The sequence below is a fragment of the Lagenorhynchus albirostris genome, chromosome 3, assembly GCF_949774975.1.
Source record: "Lagenorhynchus albirostris chromosome 3, mLagAlb1.1, whole genome shotgun sequence".
Classification (NCBI taxonomy): domain Eukaryota; kingdom Metazoa; phylum Chordata; class Mammalia; order Artiodactyla; family Delphinidae; genus Lagenorhynchus; species Lagenorhynchus albirostris.
The window spans coordinates 158,777,091-158,796,747 of record NC_083097.1 but is presented as its reverse complement, the minus strand read 5'-3'; the positions used below and the strand labels follow the sequence as shown (position 1 = coordinate 158,796,747).

The 19,657-nt window shown below is 58.6% G+C and overlaps 1 protein-coding gene across 11 annotated transcripts in view; it reads right to left on the bottom strand.

Moving 5' to 3' along the window:
* MYO9B (myosin IXB) overlaps positions 1-19,657 on the bottom strand; it is an 89,571-nt gene that overhangs the window by 4,055 nt on the left and 65,859 nt on the right. For 6 of the 11 annotated variants that reach the window (XM_060144672.1, XM_060144675.1, XM_060144680.1 and 3 more), the window contains exons 15-36: positions 19,409-19,522; positions 17,903-17,942; positions 16,701-16,823; positions 15,760-15,840; positions 13,839-13,949; positions 12,304-12,426; positions 11,158-11,307; positions 10,908-11,074; positions 9,344-10,225; positions 8,553-8,625; positions 8,283-8,404; positions 6,392-6,525; positions 5,921-6,111; positions 4,564-4,662; positions 4,281-4,454; positions 4,130-4,171; positions 3,810-3,921; positions 2,972-3,045; positions 2,252-2,444; positions 2,013-2,141; positions 1,708-1,813; positions 1,296-1,427 (exon numbers count right to left, since the gene is read on the bottom strand). In XM_060144672.1, the coding sequence (XP_060000655.1) occupies positions 1,296-1,427; positions 1,708-1,813; positions 2,013-2,141; positions 2,252-2,444; positions 2,972-3,045; positions 3,810-3,921; positions 4,130-4,171; positions 4,281-4,454; positions 4,564-4,662; positions 5,921-6,111; positions 6,392-6,525; positions 8,283-8,404; positions 8,553-8,625; positions 9,344-10,225; positions 10,908-11,074; positions 11,158-11,307; positions 12,304-12,426; positions 13,839-13,949; positions 15,760-15,840; positions 16,701-16,823; positions 17,903-17,942; positions 19,409-19,522 (3,372 nt within the window). The remainder of the gene's footprint in view (positions 1-1,295; positions 1,428-1,707; positions 1,814-2,012; positions 2,142-2,251; positions 2,445-2,971; positions 3,046-3,809; positions 3,922-4,129; positions 4,172-4,280; positions 4,455-4,563; positions 4,663-5,920; positions 6,112-6,391; positions 6,526-8,282; positions 8,405-8,552; positions 8,626-9,343; positions 10,226-10,907; positions 11,075-11,157; positions 11,308-12,303; positions 12,427-13,838; positions 13,950-15,759; positions 15,841-16,700; positions 16,824-17,902; positions 17,943-19,408; positions 19,523-19,657) is intronic. The other 5 variants (XM_060144678.1, XM_060144681.1, XM_060144679.1 and 2 more) reach the window with 2 other exon arrangements.

The window sequence follows — 19,657 nt, the reverse complement described above, 5'->3', positions numbered from 1 at the left end:
CATGCTGGAAGCAAATCCGTCAACAGCATACCGCTGCCCAGGTAATGTCAGGGCCACACTGGACTCTCCTCCACTCTGCCTACCAGCAGCTGTTCACTGATCTCTTGAGTGTGGCCCGGGGTGTGGGGTGTGCACTGTCAGGCGTAGCCCTCAGGCCTTCCTGTGCTTTGCCTCCTGAAACCGCCTTGGGTGACAGGTTCTTATTTTTACAACTCGAAGTCTAAACACTGTCCTTTTAGTGATGGATGTCTGCTGACCTTCTGAGTTTTTTTTTTCTCTCTTAATTAATTTTTATATTTTGGGTGCGCTGCGAGGCATGCGGGATCTTAATTTCCCAATCAGGGATCGAACCCGTGCCCCCTGCAGTGGACGCACGGAGTCCTAACCACTGGACCACCAGGGAAGTCCCTTTCTGAGTTCTTTTGAGGCACTTCCTGTTTTTCGTGCTTTCTAAAAAAAATTTATTTATTTGGCTGCATCGGGTCTCAGTTGCGGCACGTGGGATCTTAGTTGTGGCATGCGTGTGGGATCTAGTTCCCTGACCAGGGATCGAACCTGGGCCCCCTGCATTGGGAGCACGGAGTCCTAACCGCTGGACCACCAGGAAATTCCCTTGAGGCACTTTCTGAGAACTTTTTTTTTTTTTTTGAAGCACTTTCTGAGAACTTTCAAAGATCGTTTGTGGGGAAGAAGGAACCTTGAGACAACCACTTCTGTTTGCTGCAGGCTCTCACCGCTCCCAGAGGCTGGGAATGTAGGGCTTCACCATCTGCCCCTCACCCTGGACAGAAGATGAGGGATTTCTCCCCTTGTTTGGTTTTTCACCCTCAAGAGGACTCAGAAGTGATGCTCTTGCTGCTTGAGGAGATGCTGCCAGGTCTCCACCTGGGTCTGGGCATGTGTGAGCCCTACGATGCCACCATGAGGCCAGGCTGCTTCTTGTCCCTCGTCTGTCAGAAGAGCCCTGCTCGCCGCTCACAGCAGCCAGCGCACGTGCAGACTTCATTTGAAGTTCGGTTTTAGTACAAAAGTCACGTGTGTTCATTAGAAAAGAAAGAAGGGTGGGGAGACCAAACGAAGCTTACCCAGGACCCCAGTGCTCAGGACACCTCCCGGGGCCGTTGTGATCGGGCTGTGTTCTTCTAGACTTTCCTCTGCAGGCACATTTACACACTGCCGAGGCCAGGCCAGTCCCAGGATTCTGGAGAGGGTCTCCTCTTTCGTTTGTGGGATCCCTGGCCCGGCTGCCCCGAATGCATGTTGCGGGGTGGCGGCCAGCCGGTCCTGGTACTCACGTGGTGATTTTGAGGACGTCCTTCATGCTGGTCAGCGGGTCCGAGTTGTCGGGGCAGCGCAGGAGGCAGGGCGCAAAGATGATGGCCAGTGCGCTGGGTGACATTCGGTTCACGTCCTCAAGCAGGGCCACCCTGTGGAGCGAGTGGCAGTTAGGGGGTGGCCACAGGGAGCCCCAAGGCCAGAGTCCAGATCCCGGGAAAGTGCTGCTGCAGCCGGGAGGTGAGAAACACTCGCTCCTGCAGGGTGGAGAGGCGCCACGAAGAAGCCGGGGGCCCCCTTCTGGACCCCCCAGTATGGGCTCACGTCCTGGTGTGGAGCCACCAGAGAACGCCAGCCCGGGGAACGCCGTGGGGGGCTCTTGCTGGGACCCCACCCCCCAGAGAACGGGGCAATAGGACGACAGGCACTTGCTTGACCAGGTGGAAGATGAGCCTCTCCAAGGAGTTGTGGTTGGCTTCTGGAAGGTGCTCCAGGACGGCGTAGATGGCGGCCAGCTGCTCCTGCTTCTCCGGCAGCTCTAGGAGGGTCCTGGGGGTCAGCTCCCTGCGGCCCTCACCCGACAGGCCCCAGGGCACCGGGGAGCCTCCCACTGTCTGGGGCCCGGTTTCTCAGCTGGGGGCACGGGGGTCCGTCCTCCCTGGCCGGCCACAGCACGTGCTCGAGGCTCTGAGCCCCGACCTCGACCACCTGCCGGCTCTCGCCACAGTGGGACTCACCGACGGCGCGGAGGAAGTCGCCGTACTGGGCGAAGGTCATGAGGGGCTCGGGCAGCTCCCGCAGCCACTGCTTGAGCACCCCGGTGATGGCGTGGATGGGAAAGTTCTCCAGTTTGACTGCCGTGGGGTCTGCGGGGAGGGCGCAGCGGCCGGTGAGCTCGGGGAAGGCAGGAGGGCTGAGCCTGGAGCCCCACGCGGTGCCCTCCTGCCCTTGACACCTACCTGTCCGCAGCACCCACCTGTCTGCAGCGCCTGCCGGAGCTCCCTCGTGCGGTTGGCGGCACCCGACTTGCGGTAGAGGCCCTCGGTGTACAAGCCGTGCATCTCCACGTGTTCCAGAAGCTTCTCCAGCACGATGGGCACTGAGACCTTGTCGCTGGTCAGGCTGTCCACGCACACGCCAAAGTGGCCCGGCTCAGTGCCTGGCTCGATCTGCGATGACGGGGATGGGGGTGAGGGTCAGGCCTGGGCTGGTTGTCCTCCCTGTCACCCGCCCCCCTCAGCCGGGCTTCCTCTGTGGCCGCCGCCCCCCCTGCTCCTCGTCCTCTCTTGCACGGCTGCCAGAGGTGCCGGGCTGTGGAGGTCCCCGGATGGCTGCTGGCAGGGGGTCCCTGTGTGAAGTACCACAGTCCCCTCCGCCCAGCTGATCCTGGCTTGTGCCAGCCCGTAGGACCCCGCCTCCCTCGTGCAGGGTAGGGGTTTCCTTCCACCTGGAGGGGGGAAGAGCAGGGCCAAGGCCTGGGGTGCACACACAAGCCTGGCCCCAGCTTTGGGGGGCCCTCTGGGGGCTCTGACAGGACCGGGGTGCGCTCTGCTTCGGGACCAGCCCCTCCCACCAGCTCCGTGCTCCCACCTGACACCCAGCCTTGGCCTTGCACCTAGCACACCCTTCTCCTCCACATCTCTCAGAACGGCCTCCCCCAGGTGTTCTGGAGAGTTCCCGGCCCCAGCGGGCTCACCTTCTTCCCACTTGTGTAAGAGCAGTAGGTCTGAATCTTGTGCACACACTTCTTGTGGCAGGTCATCTTGCACACTAGGAGGTCATGGTGGGGGAGGGGGAGAGGGCGGTCACTGACGCGCATCGGGGACCCATGGGTCCCGTGGCCGCCTGTCCCCGTGTCTCAGGACAGTGACAACTGCCTGGGTATTTACGATGGACACGGAGTGGCGGGCTGCTCCTCACACAGGGGCCAAGGGGAGAGGTTACCCTGGCCCGAAAAGAAAGCCAACCCTGACTGGTCCTGGCGGGAAAACTGCAGTGCTAGAGGACTCCTGACCCAGCCTGGGCCCCTGGGGGCTGACTGGCTCCCCACCCGGCCTTGGCCACCTCCTGGCTGCCTGACTGGGGGCCGGCTGGCTCACCCTGGGCTGCACCTGGCTCTCAGGGTCCCTGTGGGGACTGACTGGCCTCGCCTGGCACATGGGGGAGGGGCCCGCACTTCAGGCAGCGAGAGCAGCATGAACAAAGACCCGGAGATACGGCCCAGGGTGACTTGCCCAGGTAGGCGTGCAGAGGGGAGGCTGCGGAGTTGGGGGGGGGCCTGGGGGTCAGTTGAGGACCGGTCCCTGCCCCAGCGTGACAGCGGGGCGTTTGAGTGGGTGAGGTGCGGCCTTACTGCCCCTGTGGTGAGGGGCAGTGCTCTGGGAGGATCAACCCTGTAGCTGGGGTGAAGGCCCGGGTGCACCGTGAGGGGTTGGGGACATGGTGGGGGGTCAAGGGGTGTGCAGTGGGAGTTGGGGGGCCTGGGGGGGGCGGTCAGGGGTGCGGTGGGCGATCGGTGGGCGAGGGGCACTCACCGCTGCAGAGCAGGGCCTTGTCCATGAGCCAGATGTAGGAGAGGCACTGCTCGCAGGACTGGGGGATGCTCACTTGGTAGCTGGCGAACACGTGCCCGTTGTGCTGCTGGACCTGCAGCAGTGGGGGAGGGGGGCCGAGTGGGAAGGTGGACCCCCAACGAGGTGGCCACGGGGCCGCACAGTGGGGACGCTGCCTGCGGCATCTCAGGACCGGGGGCCCTTAAGGCCGAGTAGGAAAACACACACCCGCCCGCGTGCACATGTGCACACACAGACATGCGCACACCCGTGCACGTGCACGCGAGAACACACATACTCACAGCACGTTCCTGCTTCCGCTTCTTCTTCTGAGCTTTGCTCTGCTGTGAGGGAGCACAAAGGCCAGCTCTGTGTGGGGTCCCCTGGGGACACCCCCACCCCGGCGACGTCCTGGCGCCGGGACCCTCCCTCGCCTGGAGCGGTAGCACCCACCTTGGGAGGCTCGAAGTCGTTCTTGGTGTGCCCGCGGGTAAACTCGTCCAGCAGCGACTGGAAGAGGTTGAGGACCAGGTTGGTGTCCTTCTCGCCGCGCTCGGCCGCCAGGTTGCTCACGACGATCTGGTAGTTCTCCATCAGGTCCTTGTAGCCGACGTGGATCTTCCCGTTCTGTGGTAATGCAGGGTGTGAGCCTCTGTGAGACAGACAGACGGGGGTGCCCGGGGGAGGGCACGGGGTTTGCCGCGGGGGCCCTCCCTGGGGCTGGGGCTCCACGTACAGGGACAGAATACATGGTCTTGAGGTTGCTTCGGAACTTCTCGGTGGCTTCGATGAATAAGCTCTCGATGGGAGTCTTCTGGGAACGCAGGTCATTTATCTGGAGAGGAAGGGAGAGGTGTGCTGACCCCACGTGACCTCAGGCCGGGCATCTGGGCGGCCATAGCTCTGCCCCATCCCAAGTCCTTCCCTGGCTCCCCTGGGCTTGCAGGGAAACATCGCGGCCCTCTTGCCAACGCTGATGTGTCGGGGATCACTCACTGTGGGTGTTGAGCAGCACCCCTGGCCTCCCCCACCAGATGCTGGTAGCTTGTGAGGACCAAAAACATCTACTGATGTTGCCATGTGTCCCCTGGGGGCAGACTAACCCCTGGTTGAGAAACACTGGTTTAACTGGGGCCCTTCCTGCCGCCCCACCCCGGCGCTCAGTGCCCGGCTGTGCTCCAGGACGGGGGCTGCCTCAAATGGCCTGGTCATTTCACCATGCCTCCACCCCTTAACTGTCCCTGTCAGCCCTCTGTCTCCTTCTGAAGCTCTCAAACACCACACTGTTTGCTGTGGGATTGCCTGCGGCTGGGGCCATGAATACCCTGAGTGCAGGCTGTGATTTCTTCACCTCTGTCTCACACGCTAAGTGCTCCATCATTGCCTGGAACTGAACGCATTTTGTAAAAGTGTGTGCTAAGTAAAATAATTTGTTCGCGGTCAGCTGCAGCTGAGCGGCGGGACAAGGAAAGGTTGCAGGACCTACAGGAGCAGCCTGGCAGGACTCGGGTGTGTCAGGTGCCTTGCCTGGAAGATTATTCTGGAGGCTAATGCTTCCTTTTTCTCATGTGTGTGAGAAAGTGGGCCACCGCCCCCAAGGGGCGCTCTGAGACAGCAAACCACGTGTCTTTCAACAGCGGATCTCAAACTTCCTGGGCAGGAACTGCAGGACAGAATGCCTCTGCTGGGCGCCCAACCCATGTGTGCACACGCACGTGTGCTCTAGATGATTCCGGCAGGGCCGGGGGTCCCAGAATCAGGTGATGCAGGTGTGACTCGCTTCCACACATTCTGTGCGGCCCCCATAATAAGACACACATTTTGTAGCAAAACGTAAGCATCCCCACCGAGCAGGATGAATGTAGGCTACAAGCGACCTCTCGGGAACCCCTGCCAGGTTTTACAGAAAAGCAGCTGATGCCAAACTTAGGAACAAGCGTGTGGTTTCCAGAACTTTCTGTGTGTTGGAACCGTGGACCTGGACTTTCCATTCCCGCCTGATAAAGGCTTTGGTGTGACGGTTTGCAAAACTGCCAGGTGGTTTGCAAAACTGCCATGCTCTCTGCGGAGGCCCGGGGCCCCGGCTGGCCCACCTTGTTGAGCAGGAACTCATCCAGGTACTTGAGCTCGTTGGCGTTGGTGATCTTGCGGAACACCGACTCTCGCCACTTCTCTGACACCGTGATTTTGCCAATCTTGAGGTTCCGGTTCTTCTTCCCTTTGCCTCCTGGCTCCTTGGCGTGCTTCTCGCCGGTGGCGTGGCGGTGCTGGTGGCTGGAGGGGGCTGGGGAGGGGGGCGGGAGGCAGGAGAGGCTGGTAAGGGCAGTGGGTTCCTGGGGAAGACTCAGGTTGGCCTCTGGGCATGGTCACAAGTGCAGAGAACCAGGGACCTGTGCTGTCACACACTGAGGTCCGCGGCCAGAGAGCGCCTCTGGGGATGGGGACCAGTCCCAAAGCCCTGCAGCCAGGGCTTGGCCCACAGCTGACTCAAGGCCCCATCTGGAGACTGTCCTCAGGGGCCCCAGTGGCTCTGCTGTCCGTCCCTGAGGCTGCGGGAGACCAACCTTCTAGATTCTTCTTCATGGCGGCGGCTTCCAGTACGACTTGCCCGGGTACTGTGTTCTCTGTCTCCTCTGTGCCCTCCAGGCTGTATTTCTTATCCTTGTTCTTATGCAGGAAAAGTCTCTTAAACGTGGATCTGTAGGACAAAGTAAGGGATTCCGCTTAAGCCTCAGGAAATGAAGGCAGATGTGAGGCCAAACAAGGGTCCACTTACTGTAATGAGAAATAGCCCTCGTCTTGGTTATCATTGGAAGGGGATGCCACTAAAAATACGGTTGATCTGTGTGAACTGACAGCGGAGTCGGGCAAAAGAGCGAGATGCTGAGCAGATGTCACAGCGTGACTCCATTTTCACATTAAAAAAAAAATTACCCCCCCGTCCCCTCCCCCAAGATTTTTTTATAGGCACAAGGTTAGGGGAAAAAAACCTCAAAGAATAAATAGCAAATCATGTACTATGGATACTGGGCATGTGATGGGGTGAATGGTGGCTCCACCCAAAAGGTATGTCCATGTGCTAACACTCAGGGCCTATAAGCATGATCTTATCTGGGGAAATGGTCTTTGCAGATGTGACTAAATGCTATGGACTGAATAGGTGTCCCCCCATATCTGTATGTTGAAGCCTAACTCTCAGTGTGATGGTGTCGGGAGGTGGGGCCTTTGGGAGCTGATTAGGTCGCGAGGGTGGAGCCATCATGAATGGGATTCAGGCCCTTATGAGAGACTCCAGAGAGCTCCCTCACCACTTCCGCCATGTGAGGACCCAGCAAGAAGAAGGTGTCTATGAACCAGATACCAAATCTGCTGGCACCTTGATCTTGGACTGCCAGCCTCCAGGTCAGTCTGCGGTGTTTTGTTACAGTAGCCCGAAGGGACTAGGACACTAAATGAAGGATCTCAAGATTCTGAGTCATCCTGGATTACCCAGATGCGCTCTAAGGCCGATGACAAGTGTCTTTATAAGAGACAGAAAAAGAGAAGACACAGGGGAGAGACGAATGTCATGTGAAGACACAGGCTGAGATTGGAGGGGGGGTGATGCAGCCACAAGCCAAGGAATGCCTGGAGCCCCCAGAAGCTGGAAGAGGCAAGGAAGGATCCTCCCCGAGATCCTTTGGAGGGAGACACGGCCCTGCCCACACCTTGATTTCACACTTCCGGCCTCCAGAACCACAAGAGAGTAAACTCCTATTGTTTGAAGACACCCTGTTTGTGGTACTTTGTTGTGGTGGTGGGGTCTCCTGAAAGTATGGGGCTCTCTCCTCCCACTGCAGCCCGTTCCTCACCGTCCTCAGGCTCCCGTCCTGAGTTTGGGTCAAAGCTCCCCCGTCCCAGGGCCCAACCTCTCTGCTCTGTGAACAGAGCACTGTGGTAGAGGCTTTCTGGGGACAGAGCCTTGGCCCAGTTTTTGCTATCTAAGGACCAAGGAGGGGTTCCCGGAGGTGGGGATGGAGAAGGTGGGAGCTGGTCCTCATTCCATAAACAGCCAAATGGACATTGTCTGTCTGTGGCCTCAGAGGAGGTGACCCACACTGGCTCTAGGTTTCAGTGGGAATCATTTCACCCCAATGTGGCCACAACCCGAGCTCCGCATGGGTTTCTCCTCACGGAACTGCTAAGCGAACGTCTCCCCAAAAGAGCTTCATATAAGTGCAATCGGCTTATGGGAATTTCCTGGTGGTGCAGTGGTTAGGACTCTGTGCTTTCACTGCCAGGGCCCAGGTTCAATCCTGGTCAGGGAACTAAGATCCTTCAAGCCGTGTGGCCAAAAAAAAAAAGTGAGAAACGTGTGATCAGCTTAGGAGATCAGACTGCTCCGGGACTGGAGGACCTGGACACCCTGGGTGTCCTCTGGTGGCCTGAGCCCACACCCCAAAACCCCACACTTACTTAGAATCGACAGAGCCTGGGGACAGCCCAGCATCTGTCCCCAAGGATGCGTCACCCGACTTCTTCTTCTGGATGGCCAGCTTCTTCATGCTGGGCTCCCCATCCATGGTTTCTGCAGAAGGCTGTAGGGGAGGGGGGCTGGGTAAGCAAAGGCAGGCGCCCTCTCCGGAGGGAAGGTGTGGGTCCCGGTGCCACCATGCATTCTACCCACCGTTCCCTTCTGGTGGTGCTTGGACCCTCAGGGGTGAGAGCTGCCGCCTAAAGCTTTACCTGAGTCTTGGTCTGGGACGGGGACGAGAGGAGCCTGGAGACGTCGCTCGTGGATAAGGAAATGCGCCTCTCCCTGCGAGATCACAGAAATGTGGCTTTTACTGACAAGGGTGAGTAGGAGACATTTGGGGTTGCCATGACTGAGAGGGAGAGGGTAGTGCTACTGGCATCTGGTGGGCGGAAACCAGGGATGCTGTTCTGCCCCCCACCGTGCCCAGGACGGCCCCCACCACAGAGATCGAGACGGCCCCAGGGGTCCACTGTGCCAAGGCTGAGAAAGCCTGTCCTAGCAAAAGGCCTGCATCTTCCTCCATCTCTTTATTCCTTTGGACAGGCAGCCCTCTGGGACAAGGGGCTGGTGATTCGGAGTCACCGATATTTAGCCAACTGGGTCCAAGTGTGTCGAGAGCTGCTCTTTCAGCCTCTGGGTGCGTGTAATCAGTCCCACTGTTGATGAGGAAACTGAGGTCCAGGCAGGCTGGGGAGGGGGGGGACCTCAACCCAAGGGACCACTTTCCACAAGGCTGGAGGCTTTCTGTGTGAACTGGGCTCATTTGGACAGGGGCTTCAGGGTCCCCGGAAGGTGCCTCGTCTTCCCCGAGCCTTTCCCCACTCCCTGGGCCCTTCTTCCTTGGGGCTCCCACCCACCTGGTGTCAGCTCTCAGGCACAGAGCCTCACGCGTTTCTGGGATGCGTGGCGCTGCCCCGGTCCTGCTCCAGGCTTTGGCTATGTAACCCCCGACCCTGCCCGCCCACCCCAGCCCTTGGAGAAACGAGGGTACAGGGCTTACTTTGTGGGCGTGAGGGCGACCGCCTCGGCCCGGTGCCGCTCGCTGAGGTCCAGGGACTGGCTCAGCACGGTGCTGGGGCCAGCGGTCATCAGCTTCTTGCCCCGCCACAGCTCCACGGCGCTGGCCAGCCGCTCGGCGTCTGGGTCCCTGTACCGCTGAATCTGGGTGGAGCCTCCTGGGCTCTCGGGCCTGTCCTGGGCCCTCGGGCCAACCCCCAGCTTGCTCTTGTCCTTGGGAGTCTCCGGGGTGGCACCGGGGGCCGGCACGCCGACCCTGCTGTCCAGGGCCAGGCTGGTGGGTCGTTCCACGTGGCCGGGCCTGGGGCTCCCGCCCTGGGCTTCAGCTGAGACCAGGCTGCCCGGCGTGGGCTGCAGGGGCTCCTCGGGCTGCTTTTCAGGAGGAGCCAGCCCTGTGTCCGTCCTCGCGTCCCGAGGGCTTTCATCTTCTCTGTCCTCCTTTCTGTCTTCTGCGAGGCTCTCTTGTGGCTCTGGGACGGCCCTTCTAGAAGGTTCTCTGAGGGCGTGCTCTTCCTTACAGGACTGGATGTGCTTGTTCTGGAGCTTCACGTGCTCCAGCCCCCTCTGCCGGCGTGACTCGCGCTTTTCCCGGCTGCTGGGCACTTTCTCGTGACTTTCGGCTGCGTTTTTCTGGGCTGGGGGCGCCTTCTCCGGTTGGGAGCTCTCCCCGGGGGACCCGTCACTGGGCCACGCCTCGGGCTCCAGCTCCAAATGCTCGCCGTCCTTGGATGGTTCTGGGCCCTGCGAGGGCTCCTGCCCAGCTGCCCAGCCCGGCCCGGTCTCTGCTGTTTCCTGTTTGGCGGCTCGCTGGGCTTCCCTCTCCTTCTCTGCAGCCTTCTGCTTCTCTGCCACCATCTGGCTGAAGCTGGTGGGGGGAAAGTGAAGGGGGTGCTTTCAGGAACAAATCCACCCAGGGCGTTGGGGACCCCTTTTCTACCTGCAGGTGCAGGGGTGGGGGGCCAGGTGGCATGTGGCGAGACCCTGGCCCTCAGAGATGCTTCTGGAAAGGCAGAACCTCCTCAGTCAGGGAAGGGGGAGACACGGAATGGCCTCTTGTTGTCATGGCCACCTCTGCCTGGCTGGTTCAGGGGAACCTTTATCAGGTCTGTTGTGGGAGGGATCTGTTCAGAACCCTCTGAATTCCTTTGGGGGTCCCTGTCCTGGTGGATTCCCAGGCTTCGTGTGTGAGCGGGGGTGAGGGGAGCCCCCTGATGGCTGGTCCTGGTGGCCTGAACCCTCCAGCTCTGAATCCAGGTGCTCTGCCAACCTGCCTGGGGTGGGCAGGTGCAGTGGTGGTGCGGGGGTCCCTGGCAGAGACTGAGTACCGCCAGTGGTGACCTGGGGTTTTGCCAGTAGGTGCCACCTACCAGCCCTGGAGCGTCCCTCTGGGGTCCTGTGTGCCCAGATGGCTAGATGCCTGCCAGCCCCTCCTCAGCCTCCCTGTGTCCAGACAGCTCCACTGGCCAGACGGTGTCTCAGGCAGCCCTTCGGTGAGTGGAATGTTCTGGGGGGCGGGGGGGCGGGGGGCTTGGTCCCATTCTGCTCACCTCCTGCGCTGCAGGTGCCCCCGGCAGAGGCTCTGCAGGCGGATGATGGTCTGTCTCTGGAGCTGGTAGGCTGCCCGCTGCCGGTAGCCCCTCCACGCGGCCTGGAGGTACACTGCTGCCTGTGTCCTCTCCAGTGCCCGGCGGACGCGGTAGGACCGCCAGCAGGCCTGAGAGTGGAGGGGGCATTCAGGGGCTGGGAGGGCGAGACCTCGGCCGCCCCCGCCCCCGGCCCCATGGGCCCCCTCGGGACCTGGATGGTGACGGCCGCCCGCCTCATCTGTAGGAAGTGCCTGCGCTCCAGCACCATCCGGAACCAGCTCTGCAGGAGCAGGATCTTCCGCACGACCTCCCGGTGCAGTGTCTCCTGCAGGGCCTGCCGCTCCGTCTCCTTCAGGAAAACCTAGCAGGGAGTGGGCACAGGAGGGGTCAACATGGCCTCCAGAACCCCTGTACTCGACAGGTCTGCTCAGCCCACCCCGGGATTACGTGAGACCAAGCTGGTGTGCTGACTGACCTGACCAAGGGGAGTTTTTTTTTAAAATATTGAGATAGAATTCCCAGAACATAAAATTACCCATTTAAAGTGAACAATTCAGTGGCATTTAGTACATTCACAATATTGTGCAGCCATCACCTGGATCTAGCTCTGAAACATTCCCATCACCCCAAAGGGAAACTCCGTGCCCATCAGCAGTCATTTCCTAACCCCCCTCCCCCAGCCCCTGGCAACCACTAATCTGCCTTCTGTCTCTATGGATTTACATGTTCTGGACATTTCATATTAATGAGATCACACAATCTGTGGCCTTTTGTGTCTGACTTCTTTCACTCAGCATGACGTTTTCAAGGTTCATCCACGTAAGCGTGTATCAGGGCTGAATAATACTCCACTAAGTGAATGGCCCACGTTTTGTTTATCTATCATCTGTTGATGGATACATGAATTATTTCTACCTTTTGGCAAGTGACTAGTGCCACTATGAACATACATGTACAAGGATTTGTTTGCACACCTATTGTCAGTTCTTTTGGGTTGATACCTAGGAGCGGAATTGCTGGGCCACATGGTAATTCTATATGATTAACTCGTTGGGGCACTGTGAGGAGACTTGTCACATCTGGTAGAGCGCTGTTGGGGAGCTGCCAGACATTACAAAGGTTACTGACTGGTTCCTGAACATCCTGTGCTATGGTGTGATGGTCTGATGCCTGAGCCCCACACCTTAGGTCTGCCCCTCTGCCTTCCAGGAAGAAATAACATGCTGGGCCCCAAGAAACGCACTTCCTCAGCAGAGCCCCTTATTTTTCAGTGAGTGGCTTGGGCCATGGGAGGACCCTGTGTGTAGCAGAGGGTGGGGTACAGTTTGCAGCCACCCTGAGGGGTGCAAACACTGACCTTGGTCTTGCCGATTTGGTAGCTCCTCTTGTCTATGTCCATCTTCTCCAGCAGGGCAGAGATAACCTCCCTGCAGGGCTGGGCATTCTTGGGCAACAGTACCTGGAACTGCTCCGTGAAATCCTGGGTGATTTTGGCCGAGAAAGGAAAATCTGCGTTAGTGTTTCTGCCACCCGACAAGAAGACAGGGCTCCAGCAATTCCCTGGTCAAGCCGAGTTTCTGAAGGCAAAACTTGGTTTGATGTGAACAGTACTGACAAAGCTAAAATCTTGAACTTTCTGAAACAGTCTAAAGCTTAAGAAAGACTGTCGCAGACACAGAGCACCGATCTTTCAGTCAGTCAGTGAGTGACCACTGAGGACCTGCTGGGTGCTGGCGTTGTTGGGGGGCAGCCAGGAGATGGAGCTGCTCTTGGGGGGCCCACAGTCTGGCTCATTAGAAGGCTGAAGTGTAGCTGGAGGCATGTCCCCACACTGCCCTCGCTTTTCTGGCCTCATTGCACGGCATGCGGGATCTTAGTTCCCCAACCAGGGATAGAACCTGTGCCTCCTGCAGTGGAAGCACAGCATCCTAACCACTGCACCACCAGGGAAGTCCCAAGGTATGCCCTTTTTAAGTAAACAATTACGCCAAATTTTTAAGAGCAAAGGCATTAATGAGACACACCAGCATTTTCTCCCTTTTCGGTAATTTGCCTTTCCTATTTATGTAGGATCAGAAAGATGATATTCCCATTCTGTGGATGAAAAAGGGAGGCATGCCACAATGAAGCCATGTCCCTGAGGCCATACGGGTAAAGCCTGAACGGGGACCAGGTGCTGCCACCTCTGGTTTCAGGCCCAGTGCTCACTCGAGCACCACACAGCTGCTGCCAGCTCCCAGCATGAGCCAGGGGTTCTCAACCTGGGCCATGTGGACCCCTGGGGACATTCAGTGATACATGGAGACATCTTGGGTTGTCAGAACTCAGGGGAATAGTGTTCCTGGCATCTTGCGGGTGGAGGCCAGGGATGCTGCTCAACACCCAATGGTGCACAGGGCGGCCCTCACCACAGAGAATGACCCAGCCCCAAGTGTCAACGGTGACGTGGTTGAGAAACTGCTTTAATTTGGTCTTCACCAATTTGAGGTTACTGGTGATCTTCTGTGTTTCTAGAAAGCCCAGGGAGTCATCTCTGAAGTCATCACCTCCTTGGGCCTCAGTTTAGGAAGCAGGGCCCCCTTGCTGCTGATTGACAGAATAAAAGAGCTGGGTATAAAAGTGTGTATTACAGAAGATGCTCAATAAAGGGCAGAGCTGCACAGGGATCTGCTTGTACAGTTCCCTCTTCCCCACTTGGTTTAACACACCTCTTGCGAGGAACTATGTCCCCGACCATGAGAAAAGAATGATCTGGTACAAATGCCAACAGTGCCAGCCAGCGTGAAGAAACCCTAATGGAAAGTAACCTGCCAGGCTCATGCTCATAGACGCGCTCTTTCTGGAGGTGGCTAGTATCCCAGGCAGCCATGCATGTGCACGAGAGCATCCTACCTGGAACGTGTACTTGGCGCTGTAGCCCGACCTCCGGATCCGCACGGTCTCCAGCATGCCTGTGTAGCGCAGCTGCTGCAGCACCAGCTCATCATCGAAACACAGCTCTTTCTGAAACAGGATTGAGCAATCAGGGCAGATGCCTGTAGGTGGCTGGGGACAGGATCCCTGGGAAGAGGTGTCTATTCCCACGTGACTGCCATCCCTCGGGACTCCAGATACGGATGCAGTCAGGGCACACCCGTGGGCTGGGGCTGATCTGGGAATGTCCCCAGCCTGGCAGGCGCGGGCACCTGCAGGATCTGTTTTTTTTTTTTTTCCTTGCTCCAGACGTTTTTTTGGGAATAAAGACATGGGGCCACTCAGCAGTGATGCCTAAGGCATTCATCTCTTCTAGAAAACTTGGCCATCTGATCTGCTCTATTCCCTGTTGTCTGGGAGACAGATGCCACTTCTCACTGCCTCACTCAAGAGAATTTGCTGCAAAGAGTTATTTCCTAAAGGCCCCTTTCCAAACCTGTTAAACTCATACCCTGTGCCACGTATCAGGGTGAGTAGTGGGGATTCGGCAGACAGAACACACTGCTGGGCCCCCCATGGGAGGTGTCACAGGAGAAGGGACCCTGGGCTGAGTCCTGAGGGCTGAGTAGAGGACAGGCGGGGGGGGGTGGGCAGGGAGCAGCTGGGTGGAGGCCCGAAGGAGGAAGGGGAAGCCAAGGGGTGGACAGGGATGCAGAGAGACGCTTGCTGATGGAGGGGTGGGGGGCAGGGGGAGGAGGGGCTGAAATAAGGCTGGATCAGTGAGCTTCCAGCCCAGAGCTCAGGGGCCTGGACTCCATGCTGGTGGGGGTTATTTTAAGTGGATGGAGGGGAGGGAATGGCATGAGGGGAGGGATGTCATGATTGGGTTGGGGGGGGGCTTCTGGTATGTGGTGGGCTCTTGGAGACAAGGGATTCTACTTAGTACACTAAAAAGCATAGCATAGCGCCCCCTACAGCAAAGAATGATCTGCAGCCATGGCCCATGTCCAAAGCAGGTGCGGATGGAGCGTTTCCCGAGTTGCCCAAAGCTGAGGCAAAATCCGAATGGGTGGAGAAGACAGGCCTCATTCTGCTGCTGGTGGAAGGTGGGGAAGGGGGACAGAACTCTCTGAGATGCCACTGGGGGACCAGGAATGGGAAGGGAGGGGAGACAGAGTGAGTCCAGGTCCTCGCCTGGGGACGGAAAGCCGTGGCACCTGGCAGGGCCAAGCTGGGCTCTGGACGTTAGCAGAGCGTCCCAGGAGCAGGGGAGAGGCAGGGAAACAGGAAGAGTGGAGACAGAGAGCGTGGGTGAACAGAGTTGCCAAGAGGCACTTGCTCAGAGATCGGTTTGTGCCTGGGAGGGAGCCCAGGTCCCAAATGGCCTCCAGCAAAGTCCCTGAGGGGATGGAGTGGCCGGTGGACCCCTGGGGAGAAGGAAGCCTGGCTGCAAGGGCTGAGCCCGCCACTGTTGGCTCCCACTGGTGCTCTGTCTTTCCAGAAAGTTCAGGATGAGCGGCAGGCTCTGTTGCCTGACTTCAGTCTCTCCCTTCCAGCACATTCTCTGCACTGATTGCCTTTGGGATATATCTGAAGAGCACCCCCGACCTGTCCCTCTTCGGACAGACTTTCTCTGGAGCCCCGCCATGTTCCAGAGGACGTCTCTATTATTGCCTGGTCACCAGGTTGCCCTTGCTGCCTCCTGCTGACCCCCTCTACCCCCGGCTACAGCACACGTCTACAGTTCCCGAAACCTGTGTGGACACTTGCTTCCCTGAGGACTCTCCTGACCAACCCTCCCTGCTCCCAGCACCGCGCCCCCCACAACAGGAACACCCCTTGCCGAGCCACCAGACCTCGGCTTGCCTTTCACCGCCCCCGAGACGTGGGAGCCCCTCACCTTCTCGGCGTTGGAGCGGATGCAGCGGATGAAGAAGGGCTCTGCCTTCCCCAGTGCCTCCAGGAGCTTATTAAGGGATGTCTGGGGAGAGAGGGGGAAGGTGCTGAGCTGGGACCCCCAAGGACACACTCCTCGGTGGGAGGGGAGCCAGGTCACCTGCCTGTATCGGCAGCGGGGCATCCGTGCTAATGTAGGACATGGGAGGTTGCAGCGTGACATTCTGACCAGAGGCTGTGCTACCCCGGGGAGCCCCCAAGGGAGCTGAGGGGTCCCCATGGCTGAGAGCCACCATCTTCGCAGGGCCCTCCTGCTTCTGTCTCAGTGCGGGGAAGGTGGTGGAACCAGATAGACTCTGGGATTTAAAACACGGGTCAGCCTCAGAAGGGACCATGGATGCAGTGGCTTTAGTCTCTGGCCTGCTGCTTCCAAAAAGGATTTGTGGTAGTTCCTACATGGGGTAATTAAAAAAAAAAGAAAAAAAAAGGGCCAGCGGCCATTGGACCCCACTGAAAAAAAGAAAGAAAGTGTCCCTGAGCTTCCTGGCAACCAGGTAAAAAAAGGGAAACATGACCTAAGGACACAGTTTGGTGGTCACGTCAACTCACATGCTGATTCATGACTCTTTTAACTTGGTGGTTCTCAACCAAGGGTGATTCTGTTACCCCAGGGGAATTTGGCAAGATCTGGAGACTTCTTGGTTGTCGTGACTGGACAGCGCTGCTGGTATCTGGTGGGTGGAGGCTAGCGATGCTGCTGAGCGTCCCACAACTCATAGGACGGCCCCCACCATGGAGGATGACCCAACCCCAAATGCCAAGCTGTGACGAGGTCAGGAGCCCCCGGGATAACAGTAGGCTGCCTGTGTTGGGTTTGTTTTGACCCAGCCACGTGAGCGTCAGGCTGAGTTCAGCACCACCTCCTGCCCACCTCCGGCCACCTACCTGGAACTGGGCGCTGATGCTGGGCGGCTTCTTCTTCTTGTGCAGGTGCAGCAGGGACTTGGTGGTGCGGTCGTGCAGGGTCATGCTGATGATGAGTTTCAGGGATTTGGAGTCCAGCAGGTTCTAGGATAGAAACACAGGGTCCGGCCTGCCCTCCCAAAGCCCCAGCGGGCACTGGGAGACCTCTCGGACGTCCCCGGAGCCACAACAATGCCCCTCCCAGGTGGCAGCTCTGAGGCTCAGTCTTGGGGTTGTGCTGTCAGAGACAGGGTGGGGGCAGGTGGGCCTGGTGGCGGTGACAGGGGGACTGAACCTGGGCTGTGTCCTGTGGATGGCGCTGCCTCCGGGCGGGCTGGTTACAGCCTCTTGTGGCCCGAGTGCCCAGAGGCCAAGAGCTACAGAGTGCTGGCTTCCTTCCTCGCAGCTCAAGGAATGCCAAGCACCCCGTGTTTCCACGTGCGCTCATCCGGCCAGCCCTCCCTCACGGGCCAACCCTTACTGTCGCTGACGAGGGGGACTAGCGCTGTCCCACCTGTTGGCCAGACTGAGGGGTTGCCTTATACTCTCCGTCTGCACGCTGTACGTAGAGACTAGACAGAGCGTCCGGGTGCACTTGACCCAAGGCTGGCTGCTGGGGTCTTGGCTGCCAGCGGTGCACAGCTGCCCCCTTCCTGACAGGACCACCCTGGCTGAAGGGCCTCCTCTCCCTGGATGCCCACGAGGTGCTGCAGCCATCCCACCCTCTGGAGGTGGCTTGCAGCTAAAGACCCCTGATGTGGGGATATGACAGAAGGGTCCCATCGCCTCTCGGCGAGATAAGCTCTGTGGTAAACACTCCTGGGCTCCCCGGGGGATCAGGCTGAGCCCACCTCCTGGCTCAGTCCTGACCCTGCCCAGACTGCTTCCCCCTCTCTCCCCCGGCTTCGGGTTTCTCCTGGGAGCTCCCCCTTAAACACCACTTGTGCAGAGATCCCCATCACAGGCCCTGCCTCTAGGAAACCCAAACAAAGACACCTCTGTATCATTTCAACAGGAGACACTGTTTTCTAGAGGGGAAGGGGGAGATGATAGGAAAGGGAAGGAATCAAAGAAGTTTGAGAAGTTAAAAGTCACCTCCCGCCCCCCCCCCCCGCCCCAGTTTTCCAGAAAAACTTGAACCAGGCGCTTGCAAGGCAGTGTCAGACGGTGTCGCACGTGTTTACCTTTGGAATGATCTGCTTTTGTTTGATACCTTTACTTTTCCTGTCAAAATATTAAAAATGGTTTTGTGAACAGAAGGAACACGATGTCTGGATCTGGGTTAGTTCAGCAAGCCACACCTTGCGGGTTAGATGGAGTGAGAACAGAGAGAGGAAGAGAGTCCAGAGGCACAAGTGCAACGAGGCCGCCGCCTCGCCGGGGACCTGGTGGGCTCCCCTGCACATGTGTGGGGGACTGTCGCTCCTGTGACTGTGCACACCGGCCTCACTGGGCCAGCGGCTGCCCCTGGGGTGGCAGGAGCACCTGGTCTGGGGGCCACTTGGTCTGGGAGCAGAAGGGGCGGCTGGTCATCTACAGGGCAGAGCACAGGGCTGGCTATGGGGGAGCTGGGATCTCACGGGACGATGGTGGGATGCCTCACATGGGGCTTCGGGGGATCCCGCGAGGCTCTGACGCCTACCAGGTGTCCCAGCTCTATTTGCTACACGTTGGCGAACATCAAACCGGTCCGCAGAGACCCTTCCGCCCCCGCCCCGGCAGCAGGGCAGGGGTCTATCTCGCAAAGAACTGAGATGGGGCCTGGGTAGGGGAGCCTTTGGACTCGAACTGGCAGAAGGTTAAAAATGAAAGCTGATCTTTTGGCCGAGGGAGGGGGGATGACCCCTACCCTCTTAGACACTTTATGGAATCTTGCAGAGGAGAGAAAGATTTAAAAAAAAATTGCAGCTTGGCCTGTTTTTAAGACCCACTGAGGAAATGGTTCCCCACAGATTTGCAAGATGCTCGGCTGTGAGGTTCTCTGTGTGTCAGGTTTCATGTTAACCCCGGTGGGGTGGAATAAGGCATAATAAAAATGACTTTGCAAACAGGCTGCGCGGAAGGCACAAGCTTTGCTCTCTGCTGGCCTGAGCCCCGAGCGGTTGCTTGTGCCCATTGGTTGAGGCTGCTGCCCACCTGGTATGTGGGTACGAAAATCATCACCCCTGCTTTGCAGACACAGGCCAAATGCTCAGAGCGCTCAGGTCATGCAGTGAGTTAGTGGAAGGTCCAAACCTAGTCTGTGTGGTTTCTGGCCCTTTGTATCACGTCACGCCCCCAAAGCAGGGTCACGGGATGCGTGGAGGCCCGCAAAATTGCACACCCTGCTTCTGATGGCTTCTTTATAAGCTCACGGTGGCAAAGGCGGGGGTGGGGCGAGGGGAAGCAAGCCTTGCTCTGCACATTTGGGGGCAGAAAATCAGATGCTTCGTGGGGGAGCATTCCTGTGAAGCTGTGCTGGGCACTGGGGAGCTGGCAAGGATTTGGGTCACAGTGCAGACACCAGGGAGGGAGTATTACGAGGACCACTTAGCAACGGCTGGTGTGAGAACGGAACCACAAGACAGCGCAGCGTTTAGAGCAGCTGATTCAGTGTTACAGGAAGCCCACGTGGGCCGGGCCCGGGCGGGGAGGCGGTCGTTGCACTTGTGGGGGAGCGGGGGGTGCCCACAGCCTCAGGGGGGACTCACAGGATGAAGGTGCGGGGTTTCTGGAGCCGACTGAGGGACTGGAGAAGCCTACGGGGGTCGTCACCCTGCCAGGGCAATCCTTTGATGGTCTTGATGATTTGGTCATGCAAATCGCTGGGTGGGGGGGAGGGGTGCAGTGATAGAGAGAAGACCAAGTTAGAGCAGCGGGCCCGCCACCTCAGGGTCCCTGGCACGGTCGGGACCGTCCTCAGGCCACTGGAGCCAAAACATGCAGCTGGGGGAAGCCTG